Source organism: Acinonyx jubatus, chromosome B2 (genome assembly GCF_027475565.1).
Source record: "Acinonyx jubatus isolate Ajub_Pintada_27869175 chromosome B2, VMU_Ajub_asm_v1.0, whole genome shotgun sequence".
Taxonomy (NCBI): Eukaryota; Metazoa; Chordata; class Mammalia; order Carnivora; family Felidae; genus Acinonyx; species Acinonyx jubatus.
Window position 1 is genome coordinate 34888707 of NC_069385.1, and position 17793 is coordinate 34906499.

The 17793-nt window shown below is 38.1% G+C and overlaps 1 protein-coding gene across 2 annotated transcripts in view; it reads right to left on the minus strand.

The window, feature by feature from the left end:
• The window catches only part of LAMA2 (laminin subunit alpha 2), a 606210-nt gene that overhangs the window by 51729 nt on the left and 536688 nt on the right, over positions 1-17793 (minus strand). For both annotated transcript variants that reach the window (XM_053222255.1, XM_053222254.1), the window contains exons 49-52: positions 16344-16503; positions 13447-13571; positions 7823-7985; positions 7000-7144 (exon numbers count right to left, since the gene is read on the minus strand). In XM_053222255.1, the coding sequence (XP_053078230.1) occupies positions 7000-7144; positions 7823-7985; positions 13447-13571; positions 16344-16503 (593 nt within the window). The remainder of the gene's footprint in view (positions 1-6999; positions 7145-7822; positions 7986-13446; positions 13572-16343; positions 16504-17793) is intronic.

The following is a 17793-nucleotide window of genomic DNA, read 5'->3' on the forward strand; positions in this document are numbered from 1 at the left end:
CAAATTAAACATATATTTTAATTTTATGACTGCCCAGATCTTCTGACATACTAATGTTCAATGTAATGCTCCAGTTGGGGGACATAGAGCAAGAAGTATTTCTCAAATTTATTTGACCATGGAACATTATTATTTTCCCTTAACTCATAACTTTTAGAATAGTACTTTTTTGAAAAACAAAGAAAAATATCAAACTCTAAAATTCCATTGTAATCTGTAGCCCTTCCATTCCAAAAGGAAGTATCTTCAATAAAAACAAACATAATTGCCCTATTAAATAATGACAGGGATACGTAGGTGGCTCAGTCAGTTGGGTCTCCGACTCTTGGCTTTGGCTCAGGTCATGGTTTCAGGGTTTGAGAGTTCGAGCCCTGTACAGAGCCTACTTGGGATTCTCTCTCTCTCTCTCTCTCTCTTTCTCTCTCTCTCTCTCTCAAAATAAATAAATAAAATTTAAGATATGATCAAAAGATATACCAAACCTATTAATACCTCAAATCCTTAAAGCAGAGTTTTTTCAAAATAAACAGACAATAAAAATCACCGACTGAGTAGCTGTCCTATTAAAAATATTCAGCAAGTCAAAATATAAAAACTGAATTACTTTCGTACACCATATTAATTTTATACACATATAACTTTTTGACCAGACTGGTGGCTAAAATAAAAAAAAATATATAAAACCATTTTCAAGACTTTTTCATGCACATTCCTTTTTATCCAGATCAGCAAAGAAGTTTTCATATGGAGCTGTTGACTGGAACATGAAAATAGCCTCTTTCCACAGATCGGGTGCATAGTTTAATGGTGTCTCTGAAAATGAAATTCTCCCTCTCTATCACAGGCAAGCCACTGACTGGAGGTAGTTTTCCTCCGTATCCCTGAATGAATATATGCATTTTTAGAAACCATTCTAAGAAAAACTGATTAAAGAGCAGAAAGACATTGAATTGAAACTCACTGGCCCAAGTTTAACTCCAGCAGAGAGGCATAGGGCGGCATATTTTTACTGAGTTAAAGGAAGAGCTTTACTCTCTCCTTCATGAGTGATAGCAATGAAGTGGGTTCTGCTATGAAATGCTAACACTTGCTTTCATGTCCTGCCCTATTTCTTTCCCTTACAGAATAGCTATTAACATAAAATTTCAGAGTTGGTGAGTCCAGACATCATTTATGGATAAGCAGGGAAATAAGGGTTTTATTAAATACGAGACAAAGAGTAGGGGCTTAGCAAGTATTTTATAATCAATGCTGAGTTGTGGCAAATGAATTGTTACTTTGGCAATTCCTTTCTTCTCTCTCTTAGGTTGAAATCGAAATGATTGTTCTCAATCTTGTGTTTATATCAGTGTACTTCAGGGATATGACACACTTCTAGTGGTGACTGTGGTTCTACTAAGTGACTGTCAAGGCAAGGTGGGGAATGCCACCTGAAAGAGTGTGTCTCTATTTCAAGGGAGGGTGCATTTATAAACTAGTTGAGAATAATTCACATAAACAACTAATCTGGTCACTGAAAAGGAGGGATGACCCACGTTGCTGAAGGGTTATTTCAATTCTGATCCCACTACTCCTTGGATTTCAGTTGTTCTCAGATCTGCAGGGACCTCCCTACATCCAAACTCAGTAGGGTCTCTTGGTCCTTATCTTAATCCACGTCTATGCAGTGTTTGATGTTAACATTTCCTTCCTTCTAGGAAATTGCCTCTTTTGGCTTTCCTAGTGACAGACAACCTTTCTCCAGGTTCTTGTACCTTTCCAACCTCATTCATGATTTCCTTCTTTGGGACTTATTTCTTTGAATATTTCTGAAGTGTTATGTTCCCTAATGCGTCTCCATCTGGCCGCTTCTTGGGTTTTAATTATCCAGGTAACCTCCAGTTTATATCTACTTACTTTATGTTGACAACTCAAAAATATATATGTCTGGACCTGATTTTACCTAGAAATCCACATTCAACAGATGAGACATAATCATCTGTATATCTTATCAGTACTTCAAACTAAACACATTCCAAATCAAAATGATTATCTTTTTACCCCAAAATCCTTATTATTTATTTGGTGGCACTATGACCCCCACCCAATCTCCTAAATTAGAGACTCATCCTGACTGTCTCCTTGCTATTCCACATCTAATCAACCAAGAGCCCTGCTAATTTCATCTCCTAAATAACTCTAATATCTACCCTATTTTTTTAAAGTTTTACCAAACTATAATTGACACAATAGAAGTTGCTTATGTTTGAAGTATACATTTTAACAGGTTTTTAGACATGTATACATCTGGGAAACCATCACCACACTAAAAACAAAAAAAGTGAACATATCCATCACCCCAAAAGTTTCCTTATGCCTCTTTGTTATCCTTCCTTCCTGTGCCTCCCTACCCAACCTAATTCTTATGTAGCCTCTATCTGTTTTCTGAGACTGTAGGTTCATTTGTGCTTTCTATATATTTGACATAACTTTTTTTTATGTATGCCTTCTTTCACTAGGAATATTTATTTTGATATCCATCCATTTTGTGTGCAGATTACTAGCTCACTATTTTTATTGCTAAATAGTATTCCATTGTGTGGACTATATAACAATTTGTATATCTATTAACCTGTTAACAGCTGATTTAGTGTTCTGTTTTTTGAGGCCCACAAAGAAAGACGCTATGGACATTCTGGTAAAGGTCTTTGTATGGAAATATGCTTCATGCGTCTTGCGTGGATACTTAGGAGTGGAAAGGCTGGTTCATACAGTAGGTATATATTTAACCTATTAAGAAACTGCCAACCCAGTTACCAATGCGGCTGCCCATTTTCCATCCTCTTCAGCAGGATATAGGAGCTCCAGTTACTCTCCATTCTTGCCAGCCCTGGGTATGTTCAGTCTTTGTAACTGTAGGCATTCTAATAACTATACGATGGTATCACACTGTGGATTTATTTTGCATTTCTCTAGTGTCAAATTCCACTGTAGCTCTTATTTCAAGCCATCATACATCTCCTGCCTGGACTATTATTGAACCTAATTGGTCACTCTGCCTTCAGTTTGATCTTCTGAAAATTTCTCTTCCTTATTTCTCCTTTCTTGGATTATTTCTTTACAGCCTCCTTTGTGGAGTCTGCCTTTATTATATCCCTTCAACACTGCTGTTTGCTTCAGGGCTTTGCATCCTCTCACTCTAGAAATGACTGCGTGGTTTTTCTCATCTCTATTCAGCTACAGCTATTAATGACATGATAATGACTCCAAGCTGCCCATCTCTCCTAGAGCTCTGCGAAACCTCAGGTACACATAACTGATTGCCTGCCAATTACACAGCTTCCCTAGGCTACTCAAGATATTAAGAGTACCTTTCATACAATATGTCCAAAATAGAACCCAGCATCTTTTCTAGAAAACCTATTCTTTTTTTTTTTTGTATCCAATAGCTTGGTACATGGCACTAAAATATGTTTTGTTGTTTAAGAAAAAGAAAGGAATTATTCTTGATGTCCCTTTTTAAAATATTTAGCCTCCATGTTGAGTATATCATAAATAAAGCTCCTTGATTTTAAAATGGTTGACATCTTTCATTTCTACTCTTTCCTCTCCATTCTTATGCTTTCATTCTCCTCACTGTTCACCTGGTTTACTGCGGACTGCAGCAGCCCCTGAAACTGTCAGATATCTACCCTTTAAAGTTTTCCGTGGGAACTTTACTAAAGCACACATCTGATGGTGTCACATTTTAGATTAAAACTCTTAGTAGTTCCCTACAGCTTTTAGGATAAAGTTGAAATTCATAAGGCCTTTTATGAACTGGATCTGTTATCTCTCTAGCCTCATTTCATGAATTTTTTGGCAACATACATCCTGTTAGGCTATGGATTTACTTGTAGTAACTATAGTGGCCAACTGTATACTATAACTGTAGTAGCTATAGTAACTATAGCAGGCTACTCCAAGATGAGCCACTTATATACGAAGACCAGTGTGAGCTAAAAAGCAATCAAAACCAGGGCTCCTGGGTGGCTCAGTTGGTTAAATGTCTGAATCTTGAGTTTGACTCAGGGAATGATCTCATAGTTCGTGGGAGTAAGCCTCATGTCAGGCTTTGTGCTGTCAGCACAGAGCCTGCTTGGGTTTCTCTCTTTGCCTCTTTCTCTCTGCCCCTCCTACGATGGTGCACACACTCTCTCTCTCCCTCTCTCTGTCTCTCTCTCAAAAATAAACACATTTAATTTTTTTTAATTTTTTTTTCAACGTTTATTTATTTTTGGGACAGAAAGAGACAGAGCATGAACGGGCGAGGGGCAGAGAGAGAGGGAGACACAGAATCGGAAACAGGCTCCAGGCTCTGAGCCATCAGCCCAGAGCCCAACGCGGGCTCAAACTCACGGACCGCGAGATCGTGACCTGGCTGAAGTCGGACGCTTAACCGACTGCACCACCCAGGCGCCCCTAATTTTTTTTTTAAACAATCAAAACCATTCGCAGTGATGTGGATGGAGCTAGAGTGTATTATGTGAAGTGAAATAAGTCAGTCAAATACCATATGAGAGAGACAAATACCATATGATTTCATTCATATGTGGAATTTAAGAAACAAAGGAACAAAGGGGAAAAAAGATAAACCATAAAACAGACTCTTAACTGTAGAGAACTGAGGGTTACTGGAAGGGAGGTAGGTTGGGGAATGGGTTAAATATATGATGGGTATTAAGGAAGGTACTTGTGATAAGCACAAGTACTCACATCCAGGTATTGGATGTAAGTGATGACTAAGTTCTATACCTGAAACTAATGTTGTACTGTATGTTATCTAGCTGGAATTTAAATCAATACTTGTAGGAAAAAAGCAACCAAAACCCGGTTGATTCAGGAAAAGCCCTTTCCCTCCCCCACAACTGCCTAGAAGAATTTAGATAGAGGACCTGCTCCCGGAAGAGCACTATCACCACAGATAATGACATTGCACTGTGAACTAGGTGTAGTTGACAGAGAGAGGAACCTAGCAAGGCCTGTCTGATCAAAGTCCTCTGTGTGGCATTGTTTCTGAGTGGCTCAACAAACATTTATTCAGGAAACATTTACCCCCTCCCCCGCCCTTTCTTTTTATCTTCCTGCAAATTGCATTCTTCCTTTTGAAGTTCCAGACCCCTATCTTCTTCTCAGTTCACAATGACACATATACCTCATTTTGCCTGTCTTTGGAATTTCCATGTGTGTGTGGATTCCCTGCATGTACACGATCAAATCGGATTTTGTCCTGTTAATCTGTCTCATGTCAATTTGATTCTTAGGTCCAGCTAGAAGGACCCAGAAAGGGATGGGAAATTCTTGCTCCTCAACATTAACCAAAGCCTTTCCCAAAGTGTGTTCAGCAGAATGCTAGTCTTGCATGAATGGAAAGATTTTAGTGATTGTAGAAGTTTGGGAAATGTTGGGTCAAACAGAGTAAAACACTCTTCTTAAGTATTATGCAGAGCCTCCCCCATGCAAATGTGCACTGTGCCTCTTTTATGCTGGAACAATGTATACAGCAGTACTCCAACGTATATAAGCACAAACCAGGTTTTGTTCCGACTGAGGAGTTTCTCCAGACCTCCATATTACAAGGAAGAGCAACTGGAAACTGATGTCTGATGATGTATGATGCTCTCTGAGGCCTCTAGGCTCTCACACAACATTCACCTCTCTGAAGTGTCCAAAGGTGCTGTCCATCCAGTGAAGTTCTCAACTCCTGCTTGTGCCTCAGGGCATTCGCCAACCTCTCTGTGTGACTTAAACATCTCTCTCCTGAGATTCCTAGCCTACTATACTTTTTTTTTTTTTAAAGTTCATTTATTTATTTTTGAGAGAGCGAGAGAGAACATGCAAGCGGGGGAGGCGCAGAGAAAGAGAAAGAATACAAGCAGGCTCCTCACTGTCAGCGCGGAGCCTGACTCCCAGGTTGAAATCATGAACCTTGAGATCATGACCTCGGCCAAAATCAAGAGCTGGAGGCTTAGCCGACTGAGCCACCCAGGCGCCTCCATCTACTATACCTATTTTGACACAGCAATTAGCTTTTCTCACCATTGATTTACTTGCCCATCTCCCCCATTAGAGTGCAAGTTCCTTGAAGGCACGGACTTGTGACAGACCTCACTCAGTTCTTATGCAATACTTATTCAGTTCTTATGCGGTGTGTGCTTGCCAGATATTTGTTAAACACAGGAATGAAGAATGGTGCAAAGTTAAACCGAAATTCTCATGACATATCACATTGGCACAATGAAAACTAATTAGGTTTAATTTTATAAACAGAAGTATCAAAGTTCCATTTGCAGATATTGGTAATACTATAGTACACAGAGTGAGGGGAATTATACTTAAATAACAGTAGCAGCACACTAAGACCTAAGAGACTTGGATTTCTATCTTGCTTATGAGATCTTACATATATACGTCTCTGACCACATGTAAGTTTGAGCCTATGTTTCCCTTTCTCTAACACCAGAACAAAATACCTGCTCAAATCAGCAAATGAAAAAAATGTTGAAAGAGTTCCTGAACTATAAAGAGGTTACATTATTGTTATTTGATTATTTACTTGCACACATACAAATATTTGGCCTTTTTAAAAAGCAAAGAACTGGTAACTGTGCGACCACCCCTACAAATTGCACATGTGAGTCGCTCTAAAGGAAGCATCTTGGTAAAATAAGAAGGAAAGACAAGCACACAACCTTTTCAAACCTACTACAGGATATAATTTTACAAGTTGTAAGATAGTTTGATGTTTTCAAATTAAGCTTTCAATGTTCAAAGAAAATGACAGAGAACCATTTGCCTCTTCAATCAGTCATGTGTAACCCAAGTCACCTATCATCTAAGCCAAAGAGATGAGTGTATCCGATTTTCACAGAATTTGTGAGTACCTAAAATTACAGACAGGGTCTTCCTCATGATTAGATACATGGGAACGTTGGATAGCATGATTAAGGCTCACAGTGCATTATTACCATAGAAACTCACCTTGTTTCTGAATTCTTGACAGGGTGAAGGATTTCCATTTCCCGTCATTATGGTTTTGATTGCTGACAACGGAAGCCATTCCTGAACCCAGATCATAGCTGACTTTTACATGCCCATCGGTGAGTTCTACACTCATGAAATCTTTCTGTGATGAAGTAAAAATACACTAGTGATTAGATACATAGCGAAACATGAGTATTCACTTTCTTTGTGGGGTTTATAATAGGGCCTTATGGCTAAGTCACTAAACGTGTTGATCGGTAAGTGACATCCATTTTAGAAACAGAATTGGTACTAGTATTTTGTGAATGTTGGTGGGTGTGATATCGTGGTGTCAATGGTCACAACCAATTACTAGGGCATATCCTTTTATGACAGAAGAATAAAGGAGGTTCCTATGAAAACATATTAAGCCAACTAAAAGATATGTTCCCTGGAAGAATTTACTAAGAGATATTAACTTAGAAAAACAAAGAGGACATTTAGTACCACCTTTCAACTTAGGTGTTTAGAAGACTAAAGCAGTAGTTTTGCTGCTGCATGATTCCATACTGCAGGAATCTTTACTGAGTGCTTCTCTTAAAGGATTATATAGGGAACTATATTGAAAATAAGTAATAATTATATTGCATCTGTAATTGAATTTATCAATGAAAATATATAAGTTCTATCTGCATCACCCACTCTTGACTGTCACACAGCCATCCCTGAATTCTTTGAATAATAATTGATAATTTAACAATAACTGATAATTGTATTGGAATCCTACGGAAAGAGGCAAACAAATGATCAATCATGGAAAATCAGCTGTGCATGTCTTTACCAGGTCTCGTGTGGCAAGGTACATCAGGAGAGCACTTGAAGAAAATGTCCTGAACTTGAACATGACAGTTGAGATGTTGGGGTACCAACGAATGGGGCGGCTGACCAATGCGTACCCTTCTCCATCAAACTGAATAGTCCCCTCACTATCTTCTACCTGAGGACTGAAGAGAGACATTTCACATGAATCAATATCTGTTTCATCCATCAGTATTCAATACATCAAATTGTCTTCTGAGACTCAATTGTGAGCTGTTCTAGGACAGAAACCATCCCAAATAAATCTTTAATCCTTCTATTTCTCTCCACCTCTACTGCCACCATTCTAGACCAAGTAGCAATCACCTCTTACCTGGACTTTATCTGGTGTTCAATAACTAAGTTATTGATGTTTTAAATGCTTTATGTTTTACTGAAATACTTGGCATTTAAGTTATGGTGGCATTTAAGTGTATCTTAGTGGTGTGAACAGGTGGGGTTTTGGATAGACTGAGAATGTGTTATTACATATCTCATGTACATAACATAATGGAGGGGTTGGGCGCAATGGGTGAAGGTGGTCAGAAATACAAACTTACAGTTATAAGAAAAACAAAACATAATGGAATAAATGTCTCTACTCTCTAAATTATTGCTATTCAATAGGTTTTTCTGGGACAAATTAGATTCAGACAATAAGGGATGGCTCTATCTATTTCAGCGTGTGTTTTTCTGTGTTCTTCACTAGAATGCAAGCTATATGAGACCAGCTAGAGATTATGGGCCAGGCTTTATGTCAGTCACAAACTCGGCACCTAGTATGACACAGCTCAAAGTAGAATCTCATATGTGCAATGAAAGAGATTTTAGTACAGCAAATTGCCTCGCAGAGAATATATATTCTATCAATATTGGTTGAATCATTAAGAAATATCTAAGATAATCCTTGTAAAAATGACACTTAGAATCATTTCTTTTTCAAATGCAAAGTTATTTATCATCTATCAATCAACCTAATGGTGTTGTTACAGATTAAGTCTCAAATTGTGGAGATTTTTTAAAACTTTAAATATTGGCATATTAGCATCTGCTTGAATCTCTGAAATTGGAGTGCTGTATTAACTTGGGGATAGAGGGGAGATATTGAGAAATATTATAGCAATGTCATTGTAAAATAACCGGAGTCTAGAATATTATTTGCACGAAATCTTGGCTAATGATAAAACCAGCAGTGTACAAACATTAATTGGCTTGTGAAAGAAGAACTGTTACATATTTTAGTTGAGTTGGCTTTCTCTCTGTTCCTGGACCAGAGAGAAATAAAAATGAAGACAAAAAAGAAGGGAAGAGTCTTTACTGTGTCTTGCATGGTCAGGCCTTTGTAATTTTAAGTTATATCTAATTTAGAATAAGATCAGATGATGTCATACATTTTTTTCCTAATGTAAACTTAAAAGATGCTTTCAATACTCCAGCAAAGTGTTAACTAAAAGTATGAGGAGCTAAATTAGTCTATTAATAAACAGTATAATTGCTAGTGAATAAATTGGCTATGATTGGGCCTTTCTTCATCATTACAACAAGCCTGCTAATTTCTGGAGCACTGCATTAGAGATAAGAGACTGTTGTGTAGAATCTAGTAAGGAGAAGTTCCTTGAGTTCTTGAAGCCTAGGGTTTTGCATTAAAGCTGCCATGCTACCATTGACAGTCCTGAAAAGTGTTGGCGGGGGGGAGGGGGGGCACTGTTGACAGTTTTCTGGATGCTTTGAGCCAATGCCCTGGCACCTATAATTTAAACAAATAAACAAAAACATAAAGCCTCACTACACAGAACAAGTATTAGAAGAAAAAATATATCCCATTTTTTTTGTTGCTGTTTAAGAACTCTGGGATATTTATACTCTCATACCCTTATGTCCTTAATCTATTAATTCCTTCAATATTAATTAAAAAAATAGCAAAGTAAATGGCAGGCACCTTTGAATCTGATGTGAGGACCTGCTACAAGTCCCCTAACCCTTCAGGTGTCACCTTGAGATAAAGGGTTAGATCAGTGAATGATTTATTTCTAAGGCCTATTACTACTCCATTCCTTTAGAAGATTCCCCTATTCAAGTAAAAGGCAACTCTGCAAGGGAGGGTTTTGTGCTGAGAACCTCTAAACCTACAGATGTAGATCAGCCCTAAACTTATTGGCCAAACCCAGGTAAGCCTGGCTTTAGACTGGTGACTTTGAGATGGGGGAAAAACGAATCCTTCCAGGTGTAGTCTATAATACTTCAACAACTAACATTATACTGGAGTGTTCTTACTCATTTTGAGCATTTACCAGGAAAAGTAACTATTTTTTTTCTTATAATTAACATAGGTTAAGCATCTTAACTTGCCTTTTGTTTCTCTTTTGAACTTTGATGTCTGGTCAATTTATTAAGGACTAATTATTTATTCTATTTGGAACAGACACACTCTTCCACATGTAACTTGTTAACTATAAAACTACAAGTATATTGGGGTTTAGGACATTAACATTTCATCATTGTTTCAATATTCAGTTAATATATTATATTTGTAACAGTTTTTTTTCTATTTTAATTTTAATGTGATTTTTAGAAGTTTAAGAAAAATAAGATACTTTTTTTTTAATAGTCCTGGCAGACTCTTTCTTTTCTTTTCTCTTTTCTTTTCTTTTTGATAATTCTTTCTAAAGCATAACAATTGTATCCTTTTACTGACTACTGAATAAATGAACATTCCTAAAATGGACATTTTAAGATCTATAAAATGTTCTCAGTCTACGTCTCACAGCCTCAGCTTTTACATATCCCACATATAATCGTTTCTGGTCTAAATCTGGAATGATTGGTATTTATGTTAAAATATATGTGTTCTCTTGAAAATAAAACACTACCAGGCACTGGGAGTTCTATAAAAATTATTCCTACAAATACCAAGACTTACAGAAAAATAGGGCTGGTGCAGGGTCACTCAAAACTTATGCAACTTTATAATCAGAGTGCTCACAAAAATAACAATATTGATCAAAATATTAGCCTAGTTCAAAAAGCTATGTTATAATATTTAAAATGAAGAATTATTTCAGTAAATATAAAACTATACCTTAAAAGGAATAGGTGAAAGTCATTTGATGGCAAGGAGGAATGTAAGGAAGGGTTGACGGTGCTGAGTGACAGACGGGGCAAAAAGGCACAATGCTGGAGGGGGAGAACTTCCAAGACAGAGTGCTTGGCCAAACCAAGGGCAAGTTCATGGATAGTCTTAACATTCAGCTGCCTTGACTCGGTCGTGCAAAACTTTTACATGCTGGGAAGAACTTTTTGTTTTAAAGCTTATTTATTCTTTTGAGAGAGAGAGAGAGCATAAGCAGGGGAGGAGGGCAGAGAGAGAGGGAAAGAGAGAGAATGCCACGCAGGCTCTGCACTGTCAACACGAAGCCTGACGCAGGGATTGAAATCACACACTGTGAGATCATGACCTGAGCCAAAACCAAGAGTCGGACTCTCTGAGCCACCCAGGTGGCCCTGGAAAGAACTCTGTCCAAAACTTATATGACTTCCACACCTTACTGATATCATTCTCCCATTTGCCAATCTTGCCTGAGTAAATTCACACTTGTAAAGCAGAACAGAGTTTACTTGTCCCTTCCATTTTTTTTATTTTTAAAACAAAAAATTTTTAACGTTTATTTTATTTTTGAGACAGGGAGTGACAGTGTGAACGGGGGAGGGTCAGAGAGAGAGGGAGACACAGAATCGGAAGCAGGCTCCAGGCTCTGAGCTGTCAGCACAGAGCCTAACGCGGGGCTCGAACTCACAGATCCTGAGATCATGACCTGAGCCGAAGTCGGACGCTCAACTGACTGAGTCACCCAGGCACCCCTACTTGTCCCTTCCTAAGAACACTCTGGCTTTCCAGCCTTTGCTGTCCCTGGTCCCTGGAACTAGAATGCTCTTTACCTACTATCTGCCAGCTCCTCCTTCGGACTCTTACTCCAGGGCAAGGCCCACCTCAAATGTTCCCTCCTCATGAAGAAGTCTAACACACTATTATAATTATATAAATTCATATAATATTTTATATACTAAAGGCACAAGATCTTTGCAGAATTTATAATTTGCATGTTATAATCTTAACACATTATATGTACTGCATTAAATGGACAATTGTTGATGATAGGCTTTTGAGAATCCTTTTTACAAATTTACCAAAAAATGTTTAGGGAAAAGTTAGTGTTAATTTGTGAGTAGAGGAATGTTAATGTGAGCCTCACTGTCTTTGTTGTATTAAAAACATTTTACAGAAAACATTCCATGTTAGATTTTGTTGAAGATTATTCACCCAGCCACTTTAAACTATGAATGGGTTAGGCTTTTAAACTACCCTCAGTTCTGCATTGACAAGTCCATGATGTTAAGACGAAAATGGCAGTCTGCTATACTGATGGGGAATCTGGGTCCTGGCAATGTGCATGTTTCCTTCCAATTGGAAATTAAAAGTATGAACCACTTAGCACCTAGTGATGTTGAGCTGCTATGTGTGTATATTAAGCTTCTAGGTATTTAACTTAAATTTTATAGTTTTAATAGGCTCACTTGATTGTTGGGCTCTAAGTTATTTATGCTGAGAAATCCTCCACTTTTAGCTCATTGTTTTATATCCTCTATTCAGGTATATATAAGAATATCTATTCTCTATACATGCTTTTGTATGCTTGTTAAAATTTTAAAATTCCTACACTCTGGGGCACTTGGGTGGCTCAGTCAGTTGAGGTCCTACTCTTGATTTCGGCTCAGGTCACGATCTCATGGGTTTGTGGGATCGAGACCTACATCAGGCTCTGTGCTGACAGCATGGAGCCTGCTTGGGATTCTTTCTCCCTCCTTGTCTCTTTCTCTCTTTTCCTCTCTGTCTCTCAAAAATAATAAATAAACATTAAAATAAATAAATAGGCATTAAAATAACTAAGTAAGTAAATAAGTAAATAAATAAATAAATTCCTACACCCTAACCTCTATGTTGTAATTGGTGATGTGTATTACGGCACTTTCTCCTATCCTGTCTTGGCCCCTTCTTATCCTTCTCCACTTAAGCAGAATCTTCAAGTCCAATGGGTTTCCACTCGAAACACTTATAGGACCCTATGTGTTATTTGGAAAATCCTGTCGGAGATCAAATTGTACCAGGGTTCTCCATTTTGTTGTAAACATAAGTGGAGTGTGTCCAAGCTCTGTGAAGCCTGAAGCTTAACAAGTTCAGGGAAAGCTCTCTTTAAGAAAAAAGAAATTATGATGACAGCATAGCTACAGATATGCAAAACCTCCTGGTGCCAGACATGAAGGGTGGTTGGAGTGGAAAGAGACAGTAGTCTTAACTGACTGAGGTTAAAATACCTTGCCCTGTAGATTTTACAAACACACATGACCAGTTAAAGTACCGCCAAGGCACCTCCCATTCACCCAAATGGGTGAAAGGATTTGACCTTTTATCAGCTTCATGGAAGTCACCTCTGGTTACGATCCCTTCCAACCCGCTCCATATCATCCACGTGATAACAGAATATCGTACAATAAAATTAAGTTTTTGTAAAGCACAGACCAGACCTTAGGGGAGTCCTCATCTCAACTAACCTGACAGTACATCCTTTGCAGTCACCTTCTTTTTCTCGGAAATTCCATAACCCTATAGGTTTGCTGTCAAAGTATGTTTCTCCCATACAGCCAGTGAATGTAACCACGCGTACAGCATCGGCCTTCTGCAGAGAGAAGCATTATATTAGAGTTAGAATTTCACAAGAAGTCTTAGAGTACCCACGAGAGGCATTGGCAGCAAAATCTGGAGTACTTATTATCCGCTCTTTGTGATAGTCTTGGCTTGTACATATTCATCCTTAACCCTATTATATCCTCACAGATCCTGGTTATTTTGCGCGAAGCCATGTTATCACCATTAGTAAATAAACACTTCCTAGCTTCGGCTTCAGGTGAGCTACTTCTCTGCTTTGAGATTCCATTTTTTGTTTCTAAGATGGGATTCTTAGAATTCAATTGGGTAATTTATTCATGGTGCCACATTCAGTGCCTGACACAGAGGAGGTATTTAATTAATGAGAGCATTCGTACACCACTAAGGAGACATCTCTCTAAAGATCTTGAGAAGGGGCACTCACTGACTACATGGAAGGGGAAGAAACAACTCACATAGAGATCACTTAGTGATAGTGCTGCCCCCAATTTTTCATTTCCTCCTATACCCAAGCAGGTTTCCAACTTCGGAGAATGAAGGGAAATAGTGAATTTGTAAGAGAAGGGACCATATTGTGATTCTCTGCTAGTATACACAGCATAAAGCCTATTAGGGCTCAGTAAATATTTGTTAAATGACAACCCTGGTGTCATTTTCACAGGGAAAGGTCTTAAACTTGATATATAACACAATCACAAAGGAGGGGAATGACCTGGTCTACTCTAATGAAACTTGGCTGTAATTTAAACAATGATTTCTTTTGGCATGGACACATTACAAATAAATTCTATATTCTGGTACCTATAACTTTAGAAATGCTTTGCCAAAGCTGACCCACAATTATCTGAGTAGTCTAGGGTTAAAAAGTGAATGGACGTGTTTGGGTTTTAGAACACATGTAGGAAGATGATCCCTGAATAGATAACGTTTGTAGTTACAATTTTGGGTGAAAGTCAACATGTACATCTTTCTCTTGCTGTGACTCAGTGGTGCACTGCCATGTAGAAAGAATGTTTATCACAGCCACTGACATTTACAAGTCAGAGCGGCCCTTAGAATTCTCTGTTATCAGTTGGAGTCTCTTTTAATTTTCCAGAGGTTGATTATCCTACTTGTGGATTCTATTTGCTTTTTGCTTTCCCTTCTTGCATCCTAAAAACTAGACTTGGAATATTTTCCTGCTCCTTTGAATTTTCATTAGCATGTTGATTTAGTTTCCAGCTTTTGGTTCATATTCTGATGTGTTAGGAGCCTTGAAACTCTTGGCCAAAATGATTAAGATTTTCTGCAGATTTCATTTGTCTGTTTTCTTTTTCCCTGAAACTGGCATAAAAAAATTTATTTATGCCTAGTGACATCTGAATAACAATAAGAATTATTTAGGATGCAATTTAATGTGTGACTACCACACCTTAGGCATTTGTTGTAAATTTCATGCACATAATCTCTCACTATTCACTGTGGCAGTGAAACGTGGTGCCTAAGGATGGAGGCTTCTGTGGCTGCTAACCTGTGTTCCAATCCCAGCTCTGCCTCTAACTGCTGTGTGACCTTGGTCGAGTCATTGAACTCCTCTCTGACTCCGATTCCTTAAATATAAAATGAGGAGGATATTACCTACCTTTTGGGGTTGCTGTGACAATTAAATAAGTTAATTCACGTGAATTCCTTATAATTTTACTTAGCACAACAGGGCTTTAAAATGTTATAAAAATTTATTGTCATACCTTTCAATATGTAAGCAAGGTAGATATTTTAGCTCTCTTTTTCTAGTTGAGAAAACTGAAGGCCAAGGGGCTAAGTGACTTGCCTGTTAGAGGCGGAGAATCCAACTTGGATTTGATTTCAAAATGCATGGTTTTTATACTACTCTGTGCTCCCCCTATATTTATCTTTCTGGGGAGGAGAGAAAGTTGGCAACATGACTATATATTACTATGTGCCATATATATTTATATGCTGTTCTAAGAAATGAGGATGGTTTTAGTGTGTAGCTCTGGAATCCATTCCAATACTTTCGAGTCACATCTCATCCACAAAGCAAATAAAACAACCTCGCTCTCTATGAAGGTTGAGTCTCATAAATTTGGGGTCACCCTGGCTTTTCACATTTTCTGACTAATCCCATCCCGGGACTATTCTGACAAGCCCAGGGTTATCCATTGTATTTGGTTGTGTTCTTGCACGTCACCGACACGTCGTTTTTCCATGTAATCAACATGAGCTTCTTTTAAAATGCAGGCACTTTGCAATTTCAAATGCACAAGGACCTGTCATGAAGCAATTATGAATATTAAGTGCAGTGCTCTATAAGAATGAGGGGAAGAGCAACTTGAAAACTTTAAAAATCCGACCATGATTTGGAAGCTTATGACTCCTGTGATATTTCCCAAGGTATTCATAAATCTTTTAATTAGATGGAAGTTTGAACTTTATAGCACTTCGTATCAATAAATCATAAGCTGATTCAGAAAAGGGGGTATATTGAAAACACACTTTGCTCTTGAGGCAACTGAAACAAGACTGTAAAGAAAACAGGTGCCACCGATAAGGGCAAAAGAACCGTTTAAGTAAATATGCATAGGCTTAAAAACATTGTGTTTCCAGACTGAATAGTCAGAGAAGAAGAAATTCCTACTCAAAATATATTTATGTTTTTATACACACGTGAAGGAAAAAATAGTCAAGTTTTTGCAAAACATCATCATGCCTTCCCCTAGAGTCATCACATCAGGTCTTATGTACAGAGATGAGATCAACAGAATGGGAAAGAGAACGCCACCTTCAGTTTCCCAGTCAAGCCACCAACGAACAGCATCGCGTTTGCATCCACATCAAGAATAGTATACCCTGGAGGAGACACCGCGTGGTATGTACTGGGCACAATGCTGGCTTTGGGTCCATCCAGGGCTCTCACAGAAATGGTCCCGTTCCTCCCAGTTCTTGAGGGGTCCGTGTTGAAAGGAAGTGAGAGAAAATACAGAAAATGGAATATGCATCACATTTACAGGAACTTCAGTTTTAAAAGGTATGAAACAAAGGACTTGTTTTGGAATTTTCAAGAGATAACTGGGTGCTGAGCTTCAAAAGATCTGGATTCATTACACTGCAAGTCAAAACCAAGAGTCTGATCTTTGCTGGATGCTGACTGTCAGATTCAGCCAGGGACCAGTAAGCAACATACCCTGACTCTGCACCTGGTAGTTGATATGAAACGACGCAGTAGCAATTAGCTGATGGAACTGCCAGTGGTTAAATGGAAAACCTTTTTCCTGTTGCTTTCCAAAACACTTTACTATCTACCAAAACATGCTATTTCAACAAGTTCATACTACTTTATTTAGCATTTTGTCTAATTTAATTCAGCAAGTGAACCCCAAATGAGCCACCCTTCTGCATTATAAGCTCCTTCGTTTCTCCTAAAATCCCTTATTATATCTTGGATCCAAACTTGCTGAAGTAGAGTCTTCCTGGAATTGTGCATCTTTTATTGTCTGGCATATACCATCTTAACGCATACAGCATAATGTCTGCTCTTCAGAGTTGTGTATACAAATTGCATAGAAGAACTGTGCTTTTAAGTTCCATTAATAGATTTCTGAAAGCTATTATTATTTTATTTCATTTTCTCAAGTGATTGATGTCTATGACTTGTTAACTATGAAACACCGCTCTCTCTTCTGAGATAAGCGGCCAAAACAGAACTTGAGTGTCTCTGTCTCTCCCTGCTGTCTCATTTAGGAGATCTTTTTCTCTCTGAGGGTGCAGTGTTAACCGAAGTACCTGGAAACAACAGAATGAATTTATCAAATAAGGTTCTTCTTCATCTTGCCAGATCTTACCAGTATCCCTTCTGATTGAAAAATTGACCTCTGTGAATATAAGTATTCTTAAACTCATAGTACTTTATCTCTCCCCAACCATCACACATGCAAGCGTACTATCTGCTTTCTCTCTCTCTCTACACGCACACACACACACACACACACACACACACACACACACACACACCATACTGTCTGTCTGTCTGTCTCTCTCTCACACACACACGCGCGCGCGCACACACACACACACACACACACACACAACACATTCTTTTACCAAAGATCTAAAAGGAACTAAAAATATTTCTTCTTATTAGGTTTTAAGCTTTAATATGGAAACATTTAAGCATATGCAAACCCAGAGTAAAACTCTTTGTATTCATCATCTACATTCCAGGGTTGCTTTAC